A 21,715-nucleotide genomic window follows, 5' to 3' on the forward strand; every position below is an offset into this window, starting at 1 on the left:
AATAATAAGCAGATGTGGCTGCGTGTATGGGAAGAATGCTTTTAGATATGATGGCTGTGCATATACAAGCTGTGAACTGTTATCGTGGTATTTTGGTTTGTTACATAAAATAAACATATTATATGCTTGAAAAGACTCTTTGAGTAGCTATTTGTTTGACGAATGACAACCGCTACTAATGCAAACAAATGGCAGCACGCATTGGAGGAAGATCGCATTTGATGTATTGACTGTGTGTATAAGATCTGTTAACATTTATTATGCTATTTTGGTGACGAGTTTGATGTATGTATATACAAAAAATGTAGTCTGTGGTTTAAAAGACTGTATGAGTAACTGTTTGAGTGAATATGAACTACAGATGCTTGACCAGCATAGTCTGTGTTGGCGTGATAGCCAATTTCAATTTGGCAGCTTGTAATGTAGCTGGCTGTTGCAGAAACACATATGTGTGATGCTATTCCACTGGGCCAATTATTAAAAATCACATATGTGTGACGGTACGTATGAAAGGGTTAAATAGTTTGAAAGTCTTTTGTTGTTTGTGTCTGCATTCAACAACATTACACAAGAGATTTTAAAGCAGTATTATTTCCTCATTCCCAATACTAGGGTACAAAGCAATATTTTACTTTATGACTGAACTTTGTTATCAATCTTGTTTTACTGTGAATTAAGACCAATGTCCTTCTTGAAAGAAGCATAACACAAAACACACATAGGTTTTAAAACACGTAATTTTCCTTTATTATCTTAATAACATTGTGCAAAAAGTGTATGGTCATTCTGTGGTCATGTACATACAATAAGTCATGTAATGTAATCTATAACTACTTACTTAAACATCTGAACTTGTGTATAATGTAACATCTCCTTATAGTTCAACACGCTTCTACAAACAACATAGAATGGTAGTGACAGCTATCCACTGTGCTCTCATCCACTTTCATTCATTTCTAGCTTTAATTTATTCATGGTCCAGGGCTCTTGTAGATCAGTGGTTAGATGGACCTATCAGATATCTGCATATTTTCACTTTTCTCAGTGCAAAGGGCAAAATGACATGTTTCCCTATTTAATTGAATATCAGATGCTGCTAAAAATACATTGAATTACAGTCCTCACCAGCAATATACTTTAACGTCTGTTGTTGTTTATGCTTGAGGACTTGCTATTAGCTGTTGTCATTGCATAATTAATGTGGTACGTCTGTGCATGTTTTGGGGAATGTTTGGGGGTGTTATTAATTAACAATTAAAATTTATTGGGGGTTATAGTTATGTTTTATATTCCATTTAATGTCAATTATGTCATGTTATGTTATGACACAGGTTTATTGTTTACCCTGGTTGAGATTAGTATTCCTTTTGACTTAGGTGTGATATTGTTTGAGGCAGTGATGGCAGAAACAAAGTATGTCATAGCATTAAGACAATTGAAATGTTTGCTTTACAACCAGCGATTGATTTTGGCATGGGCATCATGGGCAGCTGCCCAAGGTGGCATCTTGCTGGGGGCTAGGGATGCGCGATACCACTTTTTTAAAATTCAAGTACTTTTAGGCCATTATCTCCTATATCAATACCAATAACAATACCTCTTTTAAATGGAGTTTTTACAAATTCTTTGGATAAAATTAGTAACTTTATGATTACTTAATTATTTTATATATTTATGGACCTAAATGGAAAATTATTAGACTGCTTTTTTTCCCTTAAAAAATTAGTTAGTTTAAGCCACATATAAAATCACAAAATTAACCATAGATATTATTATAAGGGTACTATTACTAAACCCAAGTTTCAATATGGATACTACAGTTATGATGTAGTTAAACCATTGTTAATTGTATCAATACCGTGGTTATTGCCTAAAAAATATTTCACAAGATGTTCCAAATTTTATGAAATGTGTTTTGAAAGTGCCCATTACCAGATTAAGATCGAATTCTGGTATACTGATTGCTTGAGCATGACATCAGTTTGGTCTTTATTGTCTATAAAGAGCAGGAAATCAATGTCTTAAAGCAGCTAGTAGTTATTTCTATTCAGTCAATTCCCACAATATAGTGCTTTTAACGTGAGCACCAGAAGTGCTCATATTTTTATGATAAAAGTGGGGCGCCCCTGGCTTGATTGCAGTGAAGAATGTTTTTTTGTTTTATTTAAAAGTGCATACAGTAATTAAGAAATATGTCATTTTTGAAACATATTTTGCCAGTGTTACAATGGCATCAGTAACTGAAAACTGTTGTATACATGCCCCTTGGTGTCAGTGTAAGACCAAGATGACATAAACCCAAAATACTGAGTGATACACATTTAAAAGGGTCATGACATGACATTTTGACATATAAGAGGTAATTTACTATAAAATCATACTGTAAGTTTTAGAACTGAAAAATTTCTCCTCAATATAAAAAGAACAATTATTTAAAGCTGCACAACATTACTTTATGCTCTATAGTAATATCTGTGGTTGAAACATAAAATTGCAAGCAATTTGCAGAATACATTACGTCAGTCGTGTTCTGGTACCAGGGGCATGTCCAGGGAGTGGCCTGGGGTGGCACGGGCTACCCCTGGAATCTGACTGGCCACCCCAGGTGCCACCCCGTTATCTTAAATTATGATCATCAACCTTTTGTGTATTGGAGAGCCAGAGTATTGTCTAGCCTGCCAAAAACACATAGAAAGTTTTTGATTTCGAGGGGCAGTTATCGTTGAGTACCAGCTGCCAATAAATCAACAGAAGAAGAAGAAGAGCATTTGGTCAACCACACGTCAAGAAGTCTCCTGGATTCCGGGCTACATTTGTTATGCCTAGTCTTATCTCGCTAGTCGCTACTTACATGTCGCTCTTGAAAGATGTGAGTAGACTTGATAAACATACTGTGCCAGCGGTTAAAAAAGTTTTAGCTGTAGTAAGCTAAAAAGTTTCCCCCGTCTTTTTTGATTTCCATTATTCTTGCTAGCATACCTGTCATCATTGTTTGGTTATTGTCAATGAAGCTAACTCTAGCTATGTAATTTGACACATTGAATAACTGTCATGATTGCTTACACACCCACCCAGTCCGACCACATTTGGAAAAAAAACGCAATAGTGTATATCAGGCGATAGTTTTGCAATGATTAGGAATTGTTTTTCCATTAACTGTAGTTGATTACATCACTGGCCTCAAACCTGATTGTTATGTTTTAAACAACTAAAGTGCCTGTAGCGTTATTCTTTTTTCTTAGCAGATTAGTTATTTAACAGTTATTAGTTATTAGTCATGTTACAGTGTTGAAACAAGATTTGCCGTTTGTTAGGCGAGTCTGTTTATGTTGTTGTAAAATAGGCTAGTGTCAGTTCTGGTCTCTCTGCTGGTAAGATTAATACAGTGTCTGTTGTAGCATATTTGAAGTTTTGCACAATTTTGTCAAGGAAATATTTTGTCCACACAGGCTCATTTATTTAAATTTGTTTGTTGGCACATTATACTGTTACTGTATTTTTGAATGTGCATTGCTTTCTTTTGTATGTGGCCTACTATTTGAAGTACACTTTCTTTAAGTATGGAAGATTTATATTACATTTATATTACATTTGTTGGCATTCATGCTGTTACTGTTAAAGTATGGAAGATTTATATAACATTTTTGGCACTTTATACTGTTTACTGTATTTTTGAATGTGCATTGTTTTCTTTTCTATGTAGCCTACTATTGGAAGTACACTTTCTTTAAGTAAAGTTTGGATGACTTAAATTACACTTGTATGGTGCCACTCTGTTGTGTTGTGATTGGTATGTCTATTTACCTTTTAAATTAAACTTTAAACATAGGAATGTCAGACAATGTAACGCTTTTCAGAGTCAGACATAAGATGTAAAAAATGTAAAAGAAAAAAACAATACTCTAGGTCCCCTTCTGTCACTCACTCGACGTTGTGTCGAATGAAGTTACACAAGGGGGTCTTCCTGGGATGCCAAACGTACTTCTGAACCTGAGAAAAGACCAATGTCAAGTTGGCAGACAGAATTTACATGCCCCGCCACGGACATACGGGTATAAAGGGAAGCAGGGCAGCAAGTGTCAGTCAGATTTTTTCTTTGGAGCCGAACGGTTGTGCAACAAGCAAGCTGAAGTTCACTACTGTTTCACTTACCTCTGTCAGCGAGAAGCATTGTTTTTGGATCTACGCCGCATTTCCAGCTGGCGTTCTCTCTCTGCACGCTGTGCAGTCTACGCCCCTAGGTGCTTCGACGGCGCTTTGTCACTGTTAAAAGAGTGTTCTCCTCCTAAAAGAGTTTGATTTCTCTAAAAGAGTTTGAGTTTTCCACTCACAAAAGAGCAATACACAGCGGCGTTGAACGTCCATTTCAGGACGCGTCTTTTTCAAGATGCCTTTCCGCCCTGTGTTGTTCCTGGATGTGGTCGATTTCTCTCCAAGACCGATGGCCACAGATGCTGCCTCGTGTGCCTGGGCAGCGACCACACTGAGGCAGCGTTCGTGGATGGCTCATGTACTCATTGCGAGAACATGACCAGGCAGCGTTGCGGTCGTGGCTCTCCTTCCTCAAGGTGAATGCCACTTCAGCCGCACCCCCGCGTCGCTCCTTCTTCCCACGGGATTGAGGACGACACGGCTGGCAATGAAGGCGACATGGGGATAGGGATGGAATGAACCAACTGCCCCCCGATGCACTTGCGCACTTCCGTCCGAGCTCGGGATTGCGGCTCGCCTCACAGCCAGCCGGCATTCTCCCTTGAGCCCCTGGACTTGGATGATGACATCGCCACTGCCACCGGACAGGCCGCCTCCGCTCTACATGCCATGGCTCTCCATCAAGCCAAGGAATTTAAAGATCTGCACCGACGTGCTGCAGGAACTGCTGCGAGGTCTGCCACCGACCTCGCTCTCAGAGCCACGAAAGTCACAGCACAAGCACTCGGGTGGGCGATGGCCACCCTCGTGGTCCAGGAGCGCCACCTCTGGCTGAGCATGGTCAAGATGCCCAACATTGACTCTGCTCCTCAAGGATGCAATAGACCACTTCCCTGCAGCCGATATGGAGAAGGGTTTCTACAGCACTTGCTTCATCATACCCAAGAAAAGCGGAGGTTTGCGACCAATCTTGGACCTGCGATTCAAAATGCTCATGCAGAAACAGATTCTAACCTGCGTTTGACAGCTAGATTGGTTCGTGGAGGTAGACCTGAATGATGCGTACTTCCACGTCTCCATTCTGCCTCGACACAACCCTTCTTACGGTTCGTGTTCGACAGCCATGTGTATCTGTACAAGGTCCTCCCTTTCGGCCTGCCCCTGTCCCCTTGCGTCTTCACGAAGATCGCAGAGGCAGCTCTTGCCCCGCTAAGGGTAATGGGCATCCGCATACTCAACTACCTCGATGACTGGCTCATCTTGGCTCACTCTTGAGAGTTACTGTGCGCTCACAAGGACCAGGTGCTCAGGCACCTCAGCGGTCTAGGGCTTCAGAGCAAGCTCATCCTGGTCCAGAGCATCTCTTTTCTCGGCATGGAGTTAGACTCAGTCTCAATAACAGCGTGTCTCACCAACGAGCGTGCTCAGTCAGTGCTCAGGTGCCTCGCTCTCTTCAAGCCCGGCACAGCGGTTCCTCTAAAACAATTCCAGAGGCTCCTGGGGCATATGGCATCCTCAGACATGGCCGCGCCGCTCGGGTTGATGCATATGAGACCGCTTCAGCACTGGCTACAGACTCGAAGTCCCGAGATGGGCATAGCGCCATGGCACATACCGTGTGACAATCACCCCTTCTTGCTGTCAGACTTTCAACTCTTGGAGTCCCCTTGCAGCAGGTTTCCAGACGTGTTGTGGTAAACTCAGATGCCTCTGGGACAGGGTTGGGGCGGCGTGTGCAACAGGCAGGCTGCCGCTGGCCCCTGGAAAGGACCCCGGCAGCATTGGCACATCAACTACCTAGAGTTGTTGGCTGTATCTCTTGCCCTACGGAGGTTTCTCCCATTAATCCGGGGCAAACACGTCTTGATCTGTTCAGACAGCTCCGCGTCTCATCATATGTCACGACTCGCCCGCCATCTCCTCCTTTGGAGTCAGCCACGACTCTCACATCCCTGTCAAACGCAACACCACGATATATATCGATAAATGCTAATCCCAACGTGTCATTTTCATTATTTATGTGAAGGTTGAAGTCACCAACAATTAAAGCTCTATCTACAGTAACCACAAGATCTGATCAAAAAAAATTCAAATTCACCAAGGAAATCAGAATTTTAACTAGGAATCCTTGACCCTTCAGATGAGGCTCATGTTTATAACAATATCCTGGGGGAGTAGATTCATTCAAACTAATATATTCATCTGGTTTAAACCAGATTTAGACTCAATTTAGCCAGGCATACACCTAATTTATTATTCAACCCACAATTAGGCTCCTTTAGTTAGGTCTGCAATAAATTGAAAGGCTTCTATGCTCATATTATTTTATTTGTTTCCCTGTCTCAATCTCGGGACTCCTATCCTGAGGTCACCAGAACTGGCTGGATCCAGCTCCCTTCCCACTTCATGTTGGACTCCACTGCTACATGTCTCTGTTTGATGATGACTAATAGCAGCTGGTGCCAGCCAAACATCACATCAGTCTATTACAATGGACTTCAGAGGATGAACTGATGCCAACTCCAACCATAAGATATGGGATACATCATATGCCATTGTCTGAACCTTGGATTTAGGACGGACCACACCAAACCTCACCGAAATTACCGGCCAGGTTAACTGTGATGCACCTCACTGATCTCTGCCTGGTCTAATTATGGACTACACACTTGGAATGGAATACATAGGCTATCAATTAATTGCCAAAAAAAACCTTCATCACCCAACTAAAAAGGACAATTGTATCTATGTGAACTTCTGCAGTTAATCCAGCCATTAATCTTACAGTTCATACAAAATCGAACCAACATTTTACGGAGTTTTGTGTTCCTTGCCACAGTTACCTTCGGTTGCTCACTAGGGTTATAAATACAATTATTATAATATATAATACTTATTTTTAAACACAATTCACAATCGTATTTTATCAAACTACAATGATGACTAAGACATTCCAGATATTACAGTTTTATCTTCTGTTAATGCCTGATCTTCTGTACAGCTGCTATAAAATGATGTGTGTTGTGAAAGGCGCTATACAAATAAAAATGACTTGACTTGACATAAAGGGGTCATGAATTGCTCATTTCTATAATTTTATTATCTTTCCTGAGGTCCACTGATAATCTTTTGTGTGTGTGTGTGCATAAAACAGCCTTTTAGTAATATATGATCATTTTCCACCCTGTTTTTGGCCCTTTGTCCAAAATGCTCAGTTTTGGTTTAAAACTTCAAAACATTTTTGAAACTCAATTGGAAGAGAATGAACAAGCTCTACAACATTATAAAACTAAATGTCAGGGTTTACACATAACACACATCCAACACATTGTATCTGAATATATTAAACTGTTCATCTCAAGCACAACAGTTAACACTCACTCTCATATACAGCAGACGCGAGAGTCACGTCCAAAGCAATAGAACCAATTATTATCAATGATGCTGTCTACCATGGAAGCGTCCGTTGCAGCATGTCGCGTTTCGCCGACAGTAAACAGATGTCCTGTTTTATTTTATATTGCACATGGTGGCGCTATTACTGCCAGCAACACAAATAAACAGTTTAGAAAATCGTAGATGGGCCCAGTGTAGACAGACTCAAGCCAAGTCAGCACCATAAACTATCACACTGTCATGACATATAAAATACTCATGAATGAAACTGTTACTCCAAGTGTTTTAACTTCCCCAATAACAGTTCCTTTGCAAAGATTGAATCATATTGGTATGAGCTAAACATACTATCCACTCTAAAATACACTGATGACACATCCACATCCAGTTTCCAGTATATTTCCTATCTATCTATCTATCCATTTTTTATCAGTGGACTCATTTATTGTATGTTAATGGGTTAAATTTATTATCAAGTAATGCAGTAATTGTGCAAAAATTACCTTAAACGAGGTATAAAGTTAAAATGTTTGTCATTTTGAAGGATTTTACAAGAAAGTCAGAAGCAATAGTCAAATTCAGAGTTTCACCATACCAAACAAAAGATTATGATCATAAACAAATGCCATTTTTAAGCCCATCAAATAAAAGTTACATCACACAGTTCAATAACATGTAGTGTGGAATATAGACCAAAGAAAACTAATGTTACAAACAAAAAATCCTTCTTAGTGGAACAATACTAGAAGATGGAAAGAGCACTCAGGAGTGAAAGAAGCAATATTATCAAGGAACCACAGAGACCAGAAGCCCTGGATTCTTTCACTTTTTCTGGAGCCCATATATCTGTAAATAGAGGACATGATGTTTTTCACTGCATAGTAAAGTTGCAAAACAGAAATTAATATGCATCAAAGAAGTGAAAATAAGAGAAAGGAGCGTGATTCATAAACATTATTAAAGGAAATGTTTACCTGAGTTGCTTTCAGACATGACCAGAGGGCCCATGGAAATGGAAGCACTGTCATGGAAGTCCAGAGATCTGCCCACTCTCTGGTGGTATCCAGGGTAACAATGCTAAAGATTGGAAATGATAGTCACAATGTGGAAACGTTTTAGTTTGAATTTAATCAAAACTAATTGTACTATAAAAGAGGGTTAGCTGGTGCATTTAAGCAAATTTACTATAATAAATAAAAAAGTCTGAATCTTTCAATTCTGCTAAATCAATTAATGTAAGCAATGTCAGCACAGGACACTTTTACAGTTTTAATTTTGTCTAAAACTTAAAGTCTTGACTTTATTCATCTAAACATCTAATTTGCTCAAATCCGATGTGCATAGAGACTTACGCAGGACAATATTATTTACCAAATTGTAAACTTGTAAACAATAAACTTTGCAAGTGTGGCTTGTATTGACTCATTGACCTACTGTATGTCTTCAAAATGCAATTTTCAAACTCAACAGAACTTGTGAAAACTTGTGAGAGGATTTGTAAACTCACCGCTGAGCAGTCACTACGCGTCAGAAGACACAGGTGAATAGCACAGTGCAGGTAAACCTTAGTGGAGTTTGCAGTAAACACAAACATCCTGAAAGAGAAACGGCTTGATGTGGAGACTCCATTCTGCAGCAGCTCCACTGTGTCATCATTTGGATTGGGACACCTGAGAATATTTGGAAGCAAATTGACTTGATCGTTGGCAGTTTGTTCTATAATGCTGCATACATGTTAATTGATTTTAGCCAAATAAGGAATTTAAAAATTTAGGTCTGAGGTTAGGGATTTTGAAAACCCAAAACCATGTTTGTAAAATAAGAAAATAATAATAATGTTGCTTGTGTAGTAGATCAGAAAAGATAAGCCTAACTGTGGTGCTGATGTTGTTTATTAAGTTTAATTATCAGTAATAAAAAATTTTTTTTAAACTATTTCAGTATTGTCTCTTACTCTCCAGTAATGAGGTCCCAGCGGAGATGGTGATGTGGATCATTCTCAGGTGTAGCCCAACACGTGTCAATCACCACGGCAAACTGACGGTTATCGACCCCATCAACACGAACTTCCACAAAAATCTGCTGGTTCAGTTCAGCATCCACACGACCAGTGAAGGGGTTGGAGAACTGTGCATCGTGATATGGAACCATCCTGACCTGATATCTGCCTTCACCGACTGGAAGTATTCGGTGCACAATGCTGTTGAATAACAGATAGATCTATGTAAAATACTCTGTTTTAAGGGTTAAGTGTGTGTACCATTTACAGTGGCCCACAAAAGTAGTTGGACCATATGAACATTTACAGTAAGTCACTCTTAAAAATATAATGTGTGTCATTGCATTAGGTAACAAGATATCAAAGCAAGTGGCATCTACAAACAAATGCTTCTAGAGCTTTTCTAAAAAAAAACAAATTTTGAGCCATTGAATTTTAAGCAACTGGTTGGCAGAGCAACCACAGGTGTTGATCATCACAAAAACTATAGATATTAACTACTAACATTTGACCACAAAGTGTTCAAGATGAATTTTTTCTTCAGTTTGAATAGAAACTATTTCTATTGTTATTAGGGTTGTCGATTTAACGCATTAATTCAATGTGATTATTAAAATAAATAAATAAATAAAATTCATCATATGTATGGACCATAATATGGAATATTTTTTACCATCGGTGCAATTAAAGCTTGAAAGTACCACATGTTTTCATCATGGGGCAGTAAGTGAAACTCCAGCTGCATAGGCAACAAACCATGCTCAATCTTGCTTGAATTTATTGACAGCACAAGATGAGAAAACAGCTGATGGAGCCCAATTCCAAATGCAGGGATCTCGAGACATGTTTCAAACTATGTATAACACAGTAACCAAAAAACACTGTGTTTATGATGCCAAGCAACCAAAATGTCCCTTATAATAAATCTATTGTTTTTCGGACTGTAGGCCATTGATAAGCTCATGTTCAATAATATGGAAAGAAACAATACATTGCCTTCTAAAGCCACTATATACATATGTAACCGGTTCTGGTTGCCCCGCTCCGAACGGGACTCGAACCGATGTCTCCGGTGTGGGAGGCGGGTGCACTAACAAGGAGGCTAAAGGCTACAACCAATGACTGGGGGCACAAAGGGCAGACAGGCAGTCCGGGGGGCAACGAGGGGCAGACAGGCAGTCCACGGGGGGCACAAGGGACACGGAGACAGATCAAGGAGGGCGAGAGGGCAGATAAGCAGTCTCTGGGGGTGTGTGCTGGGAACCAGGTCGGGTGGCCTGGGGAGCTTCCACCGGGTAGGGGCGGGTTTAGGTGGACTGGGAGATGGCCGTAGAGCAGGGGCCGGTTCGGGGGGCCTGGGAGGTGGCCACAGGACAGAGGCCAGTTTAGATGGCCCGGGAGCTGGCCACTTGGCAAGGACAGAGACCGGGTCAGGGAGCCTGGGAGGAGGCCACTGGACAGGGACTGAGTCAGGGGGCCTGGGAAGAGGCCACAGTACTGGGACCGGGTCAGGAGGCCTGGGAGGTGGCCACAGGACAGGGACAGGTCTAGGTCTAGGAGGCCTGGGAGGCAGCCTCAGGACAGGGACAGGTCCCGGAGGCGGAGCTGAGAGGGGCTCTGGAGACGAGGCTGTGGGAGGTTCTGGAGGCCCAGGAGGCGGAGCCAAGGGAGGCGGACCCATGGAAAGCTCAGGAGGAGCAGGAGGCGGAGCTGAGGGAGGCTCTGGAGGCTCAGGAGGCGGAGCTGAGGGAGGCTCCGGAGGCTCAGGAGGCGGAGCTGAGGGGGGCTCCGGAGGCTCAGCCGTAGGAGGCTCAGGAGACGGAGCTGAGGAAGGCTCAGGAGATGGAGCAGAGGAAGGCCTAGGAGGTGGAGCCGAGGGCGGTGGCGCCGTAGGCAGTTCTAGAGGCGGAGGCCTGGAAGGCTCAGGAGATGGAGCCGAGGAAGGCTCAGGAGGCGGAGCCGCAGGAGGCTCTGAAGGCAGAGCCGTAGGAGGCTCTGAAGGCAGAGCCGTAGGAGGCTCTGGAGGAGGCTCAGAAGGTAGAGCCGTGGGTGGCTCGAGAGACTTGAGGGGCGGAGCCCTGGAAGGCTCGAGGGGCGGAGCCCTGGAAGGCTCGAGGGGCGGAGCCCTGGAAGGCTCGAGGGGCGAAGCCCTGGAAGGCTCGAGAGGCGAAGCCCTGGAAGGCTCGAGGGGCTTGAAAGGCGGAGCTCTGGGAAGCTCGGAGGGCGGAGCTCTGGGAATCTCGGAGGGCGGAGCTCTGGGAATCTCGGAGGGCGGAGCTCTGGGAATCTCGGAGGGCGGAGCTCTGGGAATCTCGAGGCGAGCTCTGGGAATCTCGGGCGGGCTCTGGAAGGCTCAGGAAGGCGGAGGCTCTGGACAGCCCGAGGCGGAGCTCTGGAAAGCTCGGGAGGCGGAGCTCTGGAAAGCTCGGGAGGCGGAGCTCTGGAAAGCTCGGGAGGCGGAGCTCTGAAAGCTTCGGGAGGCGGAGCTCTGGAAAGCTCGGGAGGCGGAGCTCTGGAAAGCTCGGGAGGCGGAGCTCTGGAAAGCTCGGAAGGCGGAGCTCTGGAAAGCTCGGAAGGCGGAGCTCTGGAAAGCTCAGGAAGCTCGGAAGGCGGGGCTCTGGAAAGCCCGGAAGGCGGAGCTCTGGAAAGCTCGGGAAACTCGGAAGGCGGAGCTCTGGAAAGCTTGGGAAACTCGGAAGGCGGAGCTCTGGAAAGCTCGTGAAACTCGGAAGGCGGAGCTCTGGAAAGCTCGGGAGGAGGAGCCCTGGAAGACTCGAGAGACTTGGGAGGTGCTGGCTCTAGGATGGGCTCGACCACTGGCGCTGGCTCTGGGACGGTCCTGGCTACTGGCGCTGGCTCTTGGACGGTCACGGCTACTGGCGCTTGGACGGTCACGGCTACTGGCTCTGGGACGGTCCTGGCTACTGGCGCTGGCTCTTGGACGGTCACGGCCACTGGCGCTTGGACGGTCACGGCTACTGGCGCTGGCTCTGGGACGGTCGAGGCTACTGGCGCTGGCTCAGGGACGGTCGAGGCTACTGGCGCTGGCTCTGGGACGGTCGAGGCTACTGGCGCTGGCTCAGGGACGGTCGAGGCTACAGGCGCTGGCTCAGGGACAGTTGAGGCAATCGGCTCTGACTCACTGACGTCTGAGGCTACTGGTGCTGGCTCGGGGACGGTCGAGGGCTCAGGTTCGCTCACCGTGGCTGACGAGGACTCAGGCTCACTCACAGTGACATGCGTGGGCTCTAGCTCGCTCACCGTGACATGCGTGGGCTCTAGCTCGCAGACCGGGGCAGGCGCGGGCCGGGAGGCGGAAGCCCGTCTTCTCTCCCTCCTCCGGGCAGACGAAGTGGGCCGCGCTGGCTCATGGAAGGTGACTGGCGACGCTGGAACGCTGTTCCTGGTCGGCGTGACTTCAGGCTCGCTGGCCAGGGCAGGCGTAGGCTCTGGCTCGCAAACCGGGGCAGGCGTGAATGGGGAGCCGCACAACAGCAAGGTTAACTCCAGGAAGTCGCGGAGAGTCCAGCCGCGTGTTGCCGGCGGCAGCCGCTCCTTCAGCCAGCCACTCAGGTTGTCCCTGAAGAAGACCACCAGGGAGGAGTCCGAGAAGTCCGCAACAGCCGCCAGTTTAAGGAAGTCGCGGACGTGGGCCTCAATAGGACGGTCCTCTTGCCTCAGGCAGAGCAGGTGATATCTGGCACGTAATACTGCTGGATCCATGGTGTGGTCTTTCGTTCTTTAACGATTGAGGACTGAGGCTGACAAAGGTTGAGGATCCAAGTGCAGTTAACTTTATTTAAACGAATGGAAACAAACAGAGATGAACAAACAAAACTACCACGATGGGCAAAAATGAAAACAAAACACGAGAACACTGGAACTGGGAACACAGGCATGGGAATGAACATCACCAACATACAACCACGTTCACAAACAATCAACGAAAGACAGGGACTAAACCAAAAACCAGGATATATATACATGAACATAGAACTAAGGGGCCAATGAACAAACAGAACACCAAACAAGATAACGAGGGACAAACAGAAGCAAATGGCAAACTTAACGAGGGCAGGTGAAAACAATGAACAGTGAACACGAGGGCTGACAGGAAGACTATGGAGGTACAAGGGTGACAAAAGTGAAAACTAAGGAATAACAAAAGTGACAAAATTACAAACAAAGGGCAACAGTGAGACAAGACAGGGTAACCGTTACACAAAGCTAATCTCTTTTTGTGAAATATTTTGCTTGAAAAGTCTTCTTGTGCCCCTCATAAAAGTTTAATCTCTCATTAAAATAAATGTTAGTTGGTTAGATTTATTTATATATTTTTGACATTTATTGTGATTTAAGTTTCCAAACACACTTAATATTCTTGGTTTAGAGAATATTTGCTCAAACTACATTTTATACTTCTGTTTTCTGCTTAAAAACGCAGCCTGGCTGGAGTCAGAATGCTGAATTTAAATATAATTCCTACCTCCCCAGTGGATTCATTTCTATATTCATTGAGAGTGTCTGGGTTTGTAGGTATACACAGCTGAAAGATAGCTTCAGAATTCTCTTCCTGCTTATGAGACCTTCAGATGAGTCTGGTGCCCCCAGAATAAAGTTCTCATAGATGAAGTGGGTTCCATTGGCCTGTGGACCACACACATAATATTTGAAGAATTTACTTTAAATTAATTACAATTTATTTTTAAAGAACAACCTCATGTGATAAGTCTTTTTTCTACCAAATTGACCTTCTGGAATTTATTCAGTCAGTTACAATTTAAAATGTGAGTTTGTTAAAGTTGCATACACATAATGAATCCTACCACAAGATTTGTCCCACAGATGTGCTCATTGTTATCAAAATGGAACTCCACTCTGCCATTCTGGACTGTTCCTTTGCAACTGGGCTCATTGAGGTGTAAGATTCCAGCTGGAAAACCAGCCTCAAAGAGCTGACAGCGAGACAGAGACATGGAGCCTGAGCTGCTTTCACAAGTTTCAAAGGAATCTTGAAAAAAAAAACATCACACACACACACAAGATTATCAGAATTAATAAAGAAAGAATCTGGCAATGAAAAATGTATAAGCCTATTTAAAATGTAGTTGATTCTAACCAAAAGAGTCGTTGATTTGAGGTCTCAAATGGTTTTCGTTGCAGAAACAGTCGTAAACACCATTTTTCTTCCCACACCATTCATCTTCAGTACAGTTGAGTTCAGCACAGGGATCTGTCACAGCTAAGAGGAGAAACACAGAAATATGAAATATTCATTCATTTTGGTCGCCACCATATTAAGATCACATGACCATCCTAAAAAACTCACTTCATCTTGAAACCCCTCCTGTTCCTTTTGTTCAAATTATAAATGAATTATGGTTAACTGCGATTAGCAAATTTTTATTAATTTTTTTGTTATGACAAAAGACACTGAAAATTATCGATTTGTCAAGTATAGTATCCACACCACTAGGTGTCAGTATGAGTCCAAGATGACCGCATATCAGCAAGCACAACATAGGAAATTACTTAGTACCCCATTTATCTTAAATGGACTAGCAGGAATATGACCAGAAAAAAAATCTCCACTGTGAAATAATTTTAAATATGATATGTGTATCATAATGATATATATATATATATATATATATATTTAACAACTGCAGTTGAAGTTGAGGATTTTGACTTACGGCACTGAAGACTCGAGCGCCATTCTGGGATCTGTATCTCCAACATTGCACAAGCCGTCTCATAGGCCTGAACAGCAGAACACAACATGCCATTGGCAGATGTGTAAAGACACAGGTCATACACGCAGGAGAAGTAGTAAGGAGCAGGGTCTACATGAAGGTGGCAATGTTGGAAGGGTCCAGTGGTGTTGGTGATAATGCTACAGATCTCAGAATACTCCTGTCTGAATGGACACTCATCAGCATTACCGATCTGGTCACTTGCACCACAACTGAAGAGGACACAATAATCAGGGGAACTGAGGGTCAGTAACATGCTATACTGTTGAATTACTACAAAGAATTATTAGGGGAGCCACACATAGCCTTGCATGTGCTACTGTAATCTTGCAAAGTGTTCCCAAAAACAGTGATTCTCAACTGGTTTTGCTTCAGGACCCACACTGAGTGTTGTACATCAGGCGGCAACCCAACACAGTACCGAAATGGTTTATTGTACAAAAGAAACCAACAATGTCCTTGTAACTAAACACTGAAATGACCAAAGTTCTACCATGCAACTACATGCAACGTGTTGCACAAACTGATAGGTTCTTTGACTTGTTTTCTGCTCTAGAGTTGAAGGGGTTGCCACCTGTCATGTAAAATACAGGATTTTCCTGTATTTAAAGATGAAATAATGCGTAAATTATTGTATCAAAACGGGGCACAATTTGTCCAGTATTTAAGCACATCCGATGGCATCATGGCAAAATCATTCAAGATCATTAATTTAACCTTGATATTCCTTGAAATTTTGTCTACGGTGGTTTACTGATAGGTCTGAAAAGTTTACATATTGTGCTAAATCTATGGTGGGTATGATAAGCAACCGTCTGAAAATGACTGAACTCCCCCTCCATTCACACACAAAATATTGCGGTTTGCACAAACCATCTTAATTCTCATTGCAAGTGAACCTGTATTTTATGTGGTCTCACTTTTCTTTTTTACCAAGTGTAGTTTGGTTTATGGTTTTACAAGATTAGGGCTTACAATTAGGCAGACACTTTGATACAAAGGAACTTACAGAGCCCTTATTACAGGGACAATCCCCCCAGAGCAACCTGGAGTTAAGTGCCTTGCTCAAGGACACAATGGTGGTGGCTGTGGGGATCGAACCAGCAACCTTCTGATTACCAGTTCTGTGCTTTAGCCCACTATGCTACAACCAGTCAATGTTTTGATGTCAATAACAAAAGATACGGGAAACCAATTTTATCCCATTTTGAAAATTGATAATCTAAGCCGAATTATTTTTCTGTCCTAACTATGCATCACAATGGTGCATAAAAGTTGTACAAAGTCGCATTTCAAATTTGTTTTAAGCAATGCTTTTCCATGCTGTTTGTGACCCTATCAAAACAGACATAAAACCTACAGTATTTTTGGGTCATGACCCACGAGTTATGAACCACTGCCATAGAGTCCCATGCATCTTACCCTGGGGTGCTGGTGTCTGAAATCCAGCTCTGGCCGAAGGCAGTGTCATCAGGAGCAAGATCTCCACTGAGCAGTGCTTTATCATCTGCAGGGTTGCCATTATAATTACCACACATTCCACATATAGATCTATAGAATTTTGTGCTCAGTCTGACTAGGAGGGTGCTATGGCCATCAAAATGGACCATGAATTCATTGAATGCATTTATGACCACAAATCCCTGCTCCTCATGCATCTCTACAAGATTATTGATCATTGAGGCTGGTGTGCCAATGTCATTGCCATCAACCTGGAAGGAAATATAAATCTTAGTCACCATCTTATTTGTTGGGAAAAGAACAATCTGGACATTCTGCTGAGTAAGATTATTTGTGTTACATGGAGAAGAAAATCATAACAAAGGAAACATAAGTCAATAATTATAAATTACTTACTTTGACTTTCCTGTTCTGTCCAATAGTGATATGCATATTTTCTCCACGCTGAGACAACCAAATATCCACTACTGATACAAATGACACCATCATGTTGCCACGGTGTCTGTTGGTCGCCACCACACGGAACGACAGATCATCTCCGGTAACATTACCACAGGTCTGTGCGATCTCATATGAACATGTTCCCTGGTGGGAATTGACATATTGCAAACCTCATTAGTCTCATAATCTTTTGCAATGTGTCCCACCTGAAAATATCTTACCAAACATTACATACATTCAGCAATCGCAGATTCTTAAATTTTTTATTTTTTTATTTGCTCTTTAAGTTCATACCTGAAAGTGGGCCAAAGCTCCATCGAAGGTTATGAAGTGGGGATCGCCCCAGACTGTGCACGTGGACATTTGACCATAGCAACCACGACGGCCATTTCTAACAGTGCACTCCATTGTTGATGGGCAGGTGTATGCAGAGCAGCGCAGATCATTTGGAGCAAAACACTCGCAGCGTTGGGAACATTCTGGATCCCAGAACTGTTCACCAATCTGTAAAATCATTACGATAATGATTAACATTATATTCCATAACAGAGACAATTAAAAAATTTACTATGGTATTAACATGTTTGTTTGGACTCATAATACCATAATATTATTTGAAGTATCATATAAATAATTCTGGAGTATGACATATTTCAATGTATTATTGTAACTGACAAAAACATAATGTTTTAATTCTCACATTATAGTAGAATCCATTATACAAGCAGCCACATTGCTCCACTGGTACACATAGACCTCCACTCCTCACAAATCCAGCATCACAGAAACAACCCTCTGAGCATGTGTGTTCACAACTAGCATCGATGCTACTGGCGCATGTATGGCCACAGTCTGTACCACACAGCTCATAGTGACTGTTCTCAGGGCAGGTCATGACTGGCAGAGGCAAACAAAATGTATTTATGATAAGCATATATACAATAACCAATTTTATATACAGTATACAATATTCAAGATTCAAAATGACCAATTATGACAAAAATCAAAATTAATAAAAATCCTTGAATAAGAAAAAATCTATCTATACTTTAAAGCAATTTAAAGCAATGGACTCTCCACTTCCAGTAACTTACCACATGACCCATTTGCTCTCCAGGGGTAGACAATAGCATTTGCCAATTGACAGGCACTCACATAGGATTGGATAGAGCGACACAAGACATCATTATTGTTCCCAGAAACACACACATCAAACACACAGTCATGAAAGTATACTTGTGGGTCTACAGAAGAATGGCAGAAGCTTAAGGGGCCCTGATTGTCCCTGATAATATCACACAAAGACTGAGAGATGGTCTGATCTTGACATAAAGGGCAATTGGCTCCACACCCATCATTGCATGACATATCATCTTCAAGCTTCCAAGCCGCCCCAAACTGGTCTACTGAAGGTACCAGAGCACCTGAACGAGTCATGAAGTCATCATCCCTCTGGCCATTAAAGTTGCCACAGAGTCCACACATAACTCCACTGTAGTTTGCTGGTACAATGATGTTCACTGCCCAGGAACCACTATAACTCACACTGACACCAAAGTCTGTTGTGACAAAGACGAACTGTCCAGTGGAGTAGATGGATACACGACCAGAGTCAAGTAGGATGGGGAGATTTCTGGTCTCTCCATCAATCTGATTGAAAGGAAAGTAAAAACCAACACATTGTTTATGCCAATATCCAGTGAAGTAAATACATAAGAAAGTGCACTGCTGCATGTGTTCTAGAAAGTTAACCAAGTCACAATGACGATTAAATTATTACTGAATAAATAAAATACAAACTTTACTGTAATTATAATGTTTTACATATCACATGTACTGCAAAGCAATTTACTGTGGGTTGTTTACCTCAACAGCAGAAGAACCATACATGTCTTGTGACATGTGCACGAGATGCCCAGAGACGTTGACAAAAACTTCAACAGTAATTGACACTGAGAGTCCATGCCAAGCCTCATTTCTTGCATCCACCTGGAAGTGTGGAAGCCCAACACTGTCATTACATACTGTAGCTAGCACATATCGGCATGTCCCTTGAAAATCAAAGAAGGCTCCATCAAAGGACATATAATGGGGGTCTCCTGAAGCAGAACAACTAGCATGTGGAAGGGGATGGCAGCCGAAATCTCCCTCCACCACTTGACAAATTTCCTGCTCACTGCAAGATGATGGTGAGCAATGGACGTTTCCAGTGATGCCATCACAGACACACAGCGAGTGGCACTGTTCACCATTCCAAAACTGCTCTCCAGGATGCCGATAGCGGCCAGCATAGTGGCAACCACAACCCGTTGGGGGCACACAGCGATCTCCATTCAGCACATTTCCATCATTACACTGGCATCCCCCCTGACATTGCAGAGTGCATAGAAAAGGAAATGAGAGGCTAGGGCAGGATGCAGGACAGGAAGTGCCACACAATTCAAAATGGGAATTTGGTGGACATTGAGGATCTGAGATGTTCCAAACAAAAAACAAAATAAGCAAAATTATCAACACTTTGCACTGCACTGAGAAAAATGCTGATTTTGTCACAATAAGATACTAACCGCAGTGGGTGAAATTCCTCCACTCTCCAACTGCAATGCCATTCTGTTGGCAGAGAAGTGTGTAGCCTCGCAAGGCCTCACATAAGGCCTCCCTGGCACCCCCGTCTCAGTCAGCATCTGAATGCAATGTAGCATCCTTTGTGAAGGGTCTAATATTCTGCTGCACTCAGCAAATGGTCCATCATTCCTGGCCATGATGTTGCAGTGCTCACTAAATTGGCTGCTGTTCTGATAATGTCCTGGTTCCCAGATATCAGCTGGGTCCTCACAGTGGGCTGACAGAGACCCATCCCGCCAGCTGTCCGCAAACAATCGAGAGTCATCCAACAAGAGACCATCTGGACTGTAAAACTCATCATCAGTGTTTCCATTCAAGTTCCCACATAGACCTCCAATTGTTCCATTGTAAGAGCTTGGTGCCGTGATTCGGACAATGTTTGGCCAGTCAGCTCTAACAGTCACCCCAAAGTTTGTTTCCAAAACAAACCCCATCACACTGTTGTGAAAGATCCGAATCCGACCAGAACCAACATTGATGGGCAGACCAACCATCTGTCCATCCACCTGTACAAGAGATTGAAAAATGTTAATTGATCCAGTACATAAAATTTGGCTGTTTTAATTCATGAAAAGCATCTGACAACTGGCGTACCTGTACATTACTACCTTCTCCCATTTCTAAGGAAACCTGAGTTCCTTCTGCCTCAAACTTCAGGTACCTGGCAAAGTTGTGAAAGCCTCTGGGAATTTTTTCCACTGTCAAAACAAAGTATGGTAGTTGGGATGGCCCCATTACCCTTGCAAGGGTCAGTCCACAGGCTCCCGGATATCTGAAAGTTAGTCCATCAAAGGTGTAATATGACCCCAGGCCTTCAACTGAACATGTGGAATAGCTGATGGGTCTGCAGCCCCGCACACCATCATGGACTTCACACACCTCTGCAGGTCCACACTGGTGCTGATGGCAGATCATTGTCCCACTACTGCAAGCACATTGCCTTCCACAGTTCCCGTCTAAAACTACTGACTGCCCCTTGGCATAATAGAAACCCTCAAAGGTACAGCCGCAGTCTTGTAGAGGCACACATTGCCCAGAACTGAGGATGTACCCAGCATCACAGATACAACTCTCCTGACTGGGCAAGGGACAGTTTATTTGAGCGGATGGATTGCTGCAGGTTGCAGGGCAACTTGTTCCTTGGGACTCAAAGTGGCTGTGCTCATGGCACAGAATCTCTGGAAATGGAGGTTATAAGTAAGAATATGCACAAATATTTCGGCTTGCAAAGAGATGTATTTTGTTACATCTAATGAAGAAATAACAAGGCACTTACCACAAAAGCCCTGATGTCTCCACTGCCCTAGTTGCACACCCTGCTGTTGGCATTGAGCAGCATACACATTGAGAGCCTGGCAGAGAATGGGCTGGTAACCTTGTCCTAAGCAGAGATCATAGACACAGTTCTCTATGTAGGTCTGTGCCGCAAGCACTGAGTGGCAAGCAGCAAAAGGGCCAGAAACATCTCCCAGGATCCCACAGTGGTTTGTGTCACTGTAAACACTCATTTCATTTGTGGTACACACAGCACAAGCCAGACCTGTGCAGCTGACATCATGGCATTCAGGATCTGTGTCCCCTTCTGCCTTCCACGAGTTGGCAAAGTCAACATCAGAGCTTAGGATCTCACCAGTGGGTGAACGGAAGTCATCTTCAGGATGCAGGTTAAAGTTCCCACAAAGACCACATGTAGAATTCTGGTACTCATAAGGTACAGAGATGGTGACATAGCTATTTGCATCATAGGTAACTACCAGACCAAAATCGGTGCTGATGGCCAAGGAAAAACCTGACTGATAGACTTGGATGGAGCCATTGCGGAGGGTGAATGGTGTTGCTGTGAGTGTCCCATTAACCTGTACAATGGTTAAATAAAAGAATTTCAGAA

At 43.3% G+C, this 21,715-nt stretch overlaps 1 protein-coding gene across 1 annotated transcript in view; it reads right to left on the reverse strand.

The window, feature by feature from the left end:
• Nucleotides 1-7,238: 7,238 nt before the first annotated feature.
• LOC127626544 (alpha-tectorin-like) overlaps nucleotides 7,239-21,715 on the reverse strand; it is a 33,710-nt gene continuing 19,233 nt past the window's right edge. The window contains 18 exon segments of the mRNA XM_052102421.1: nucleotides 7,239-8,394; nucleotides 8,523-8,625; nucleotides 9,056-9,218; nucleotides 9,503-9,748; nucleotides 14,034-14,194; nucleotides 14,374-14,558; nucleotides 14,667-14,789; nucleotides 15,241-15,512; nucleotides 16,723-17,012; nucleotides 17,158-17,346; nucleotides 17,497-17,706; nucleotides 17,903-18,099; nucleotides 18,297-18,852; nucleotides 19,069-19,673; nucleotides 19,770-19,862; nucleotides 19,865-20,333; nucleotides 20,422-21,005; nucleotides 21,104-21,683. Of these exon segments, the coding sequence (XP_051958381.1) occupies nucleotides 8,291-8,394; nucleotides 8,523-8,625; nucleotides 9,056-9,218; nucleotides 9,503-9,748; nucleotides 14,034-14,194; nucleotides 14,374-14,558; nucleotides 14,667-14,789; nucleotides 15,241-15,512; nucleotides 16,723-17,012; nucleotides 17,158-17,346; nucleotides 17,497-17,706; nucleotides 17,903-18,099; nucleotides 18,297-18,852; nucleotides 19,069-19,673; nucleotides 19,770-19,862; nucleotides 19,865-20,333; nucleotides 20,422-21,005; nucleotides 21,104-21,683 (5,130 nt within the window). The 3' untranslated portion in view covers nucleotides 7,239-8,290.

This window comes from Xyrauchen texanus, chromosome 33 (genome assembly GCF_025860055.1).
Source record: "Xyrauchen texanus isolate HMW12.3.18 chromosome 33, RBS_HiC_50CHRs, whole genome shotgun sequence".
NCBI lineage: Eukaryota > Metazoa > Chordata > Actinopteri > Cypriniformes > Catostomidae > Xyrauchen > Xyrauchen texanus.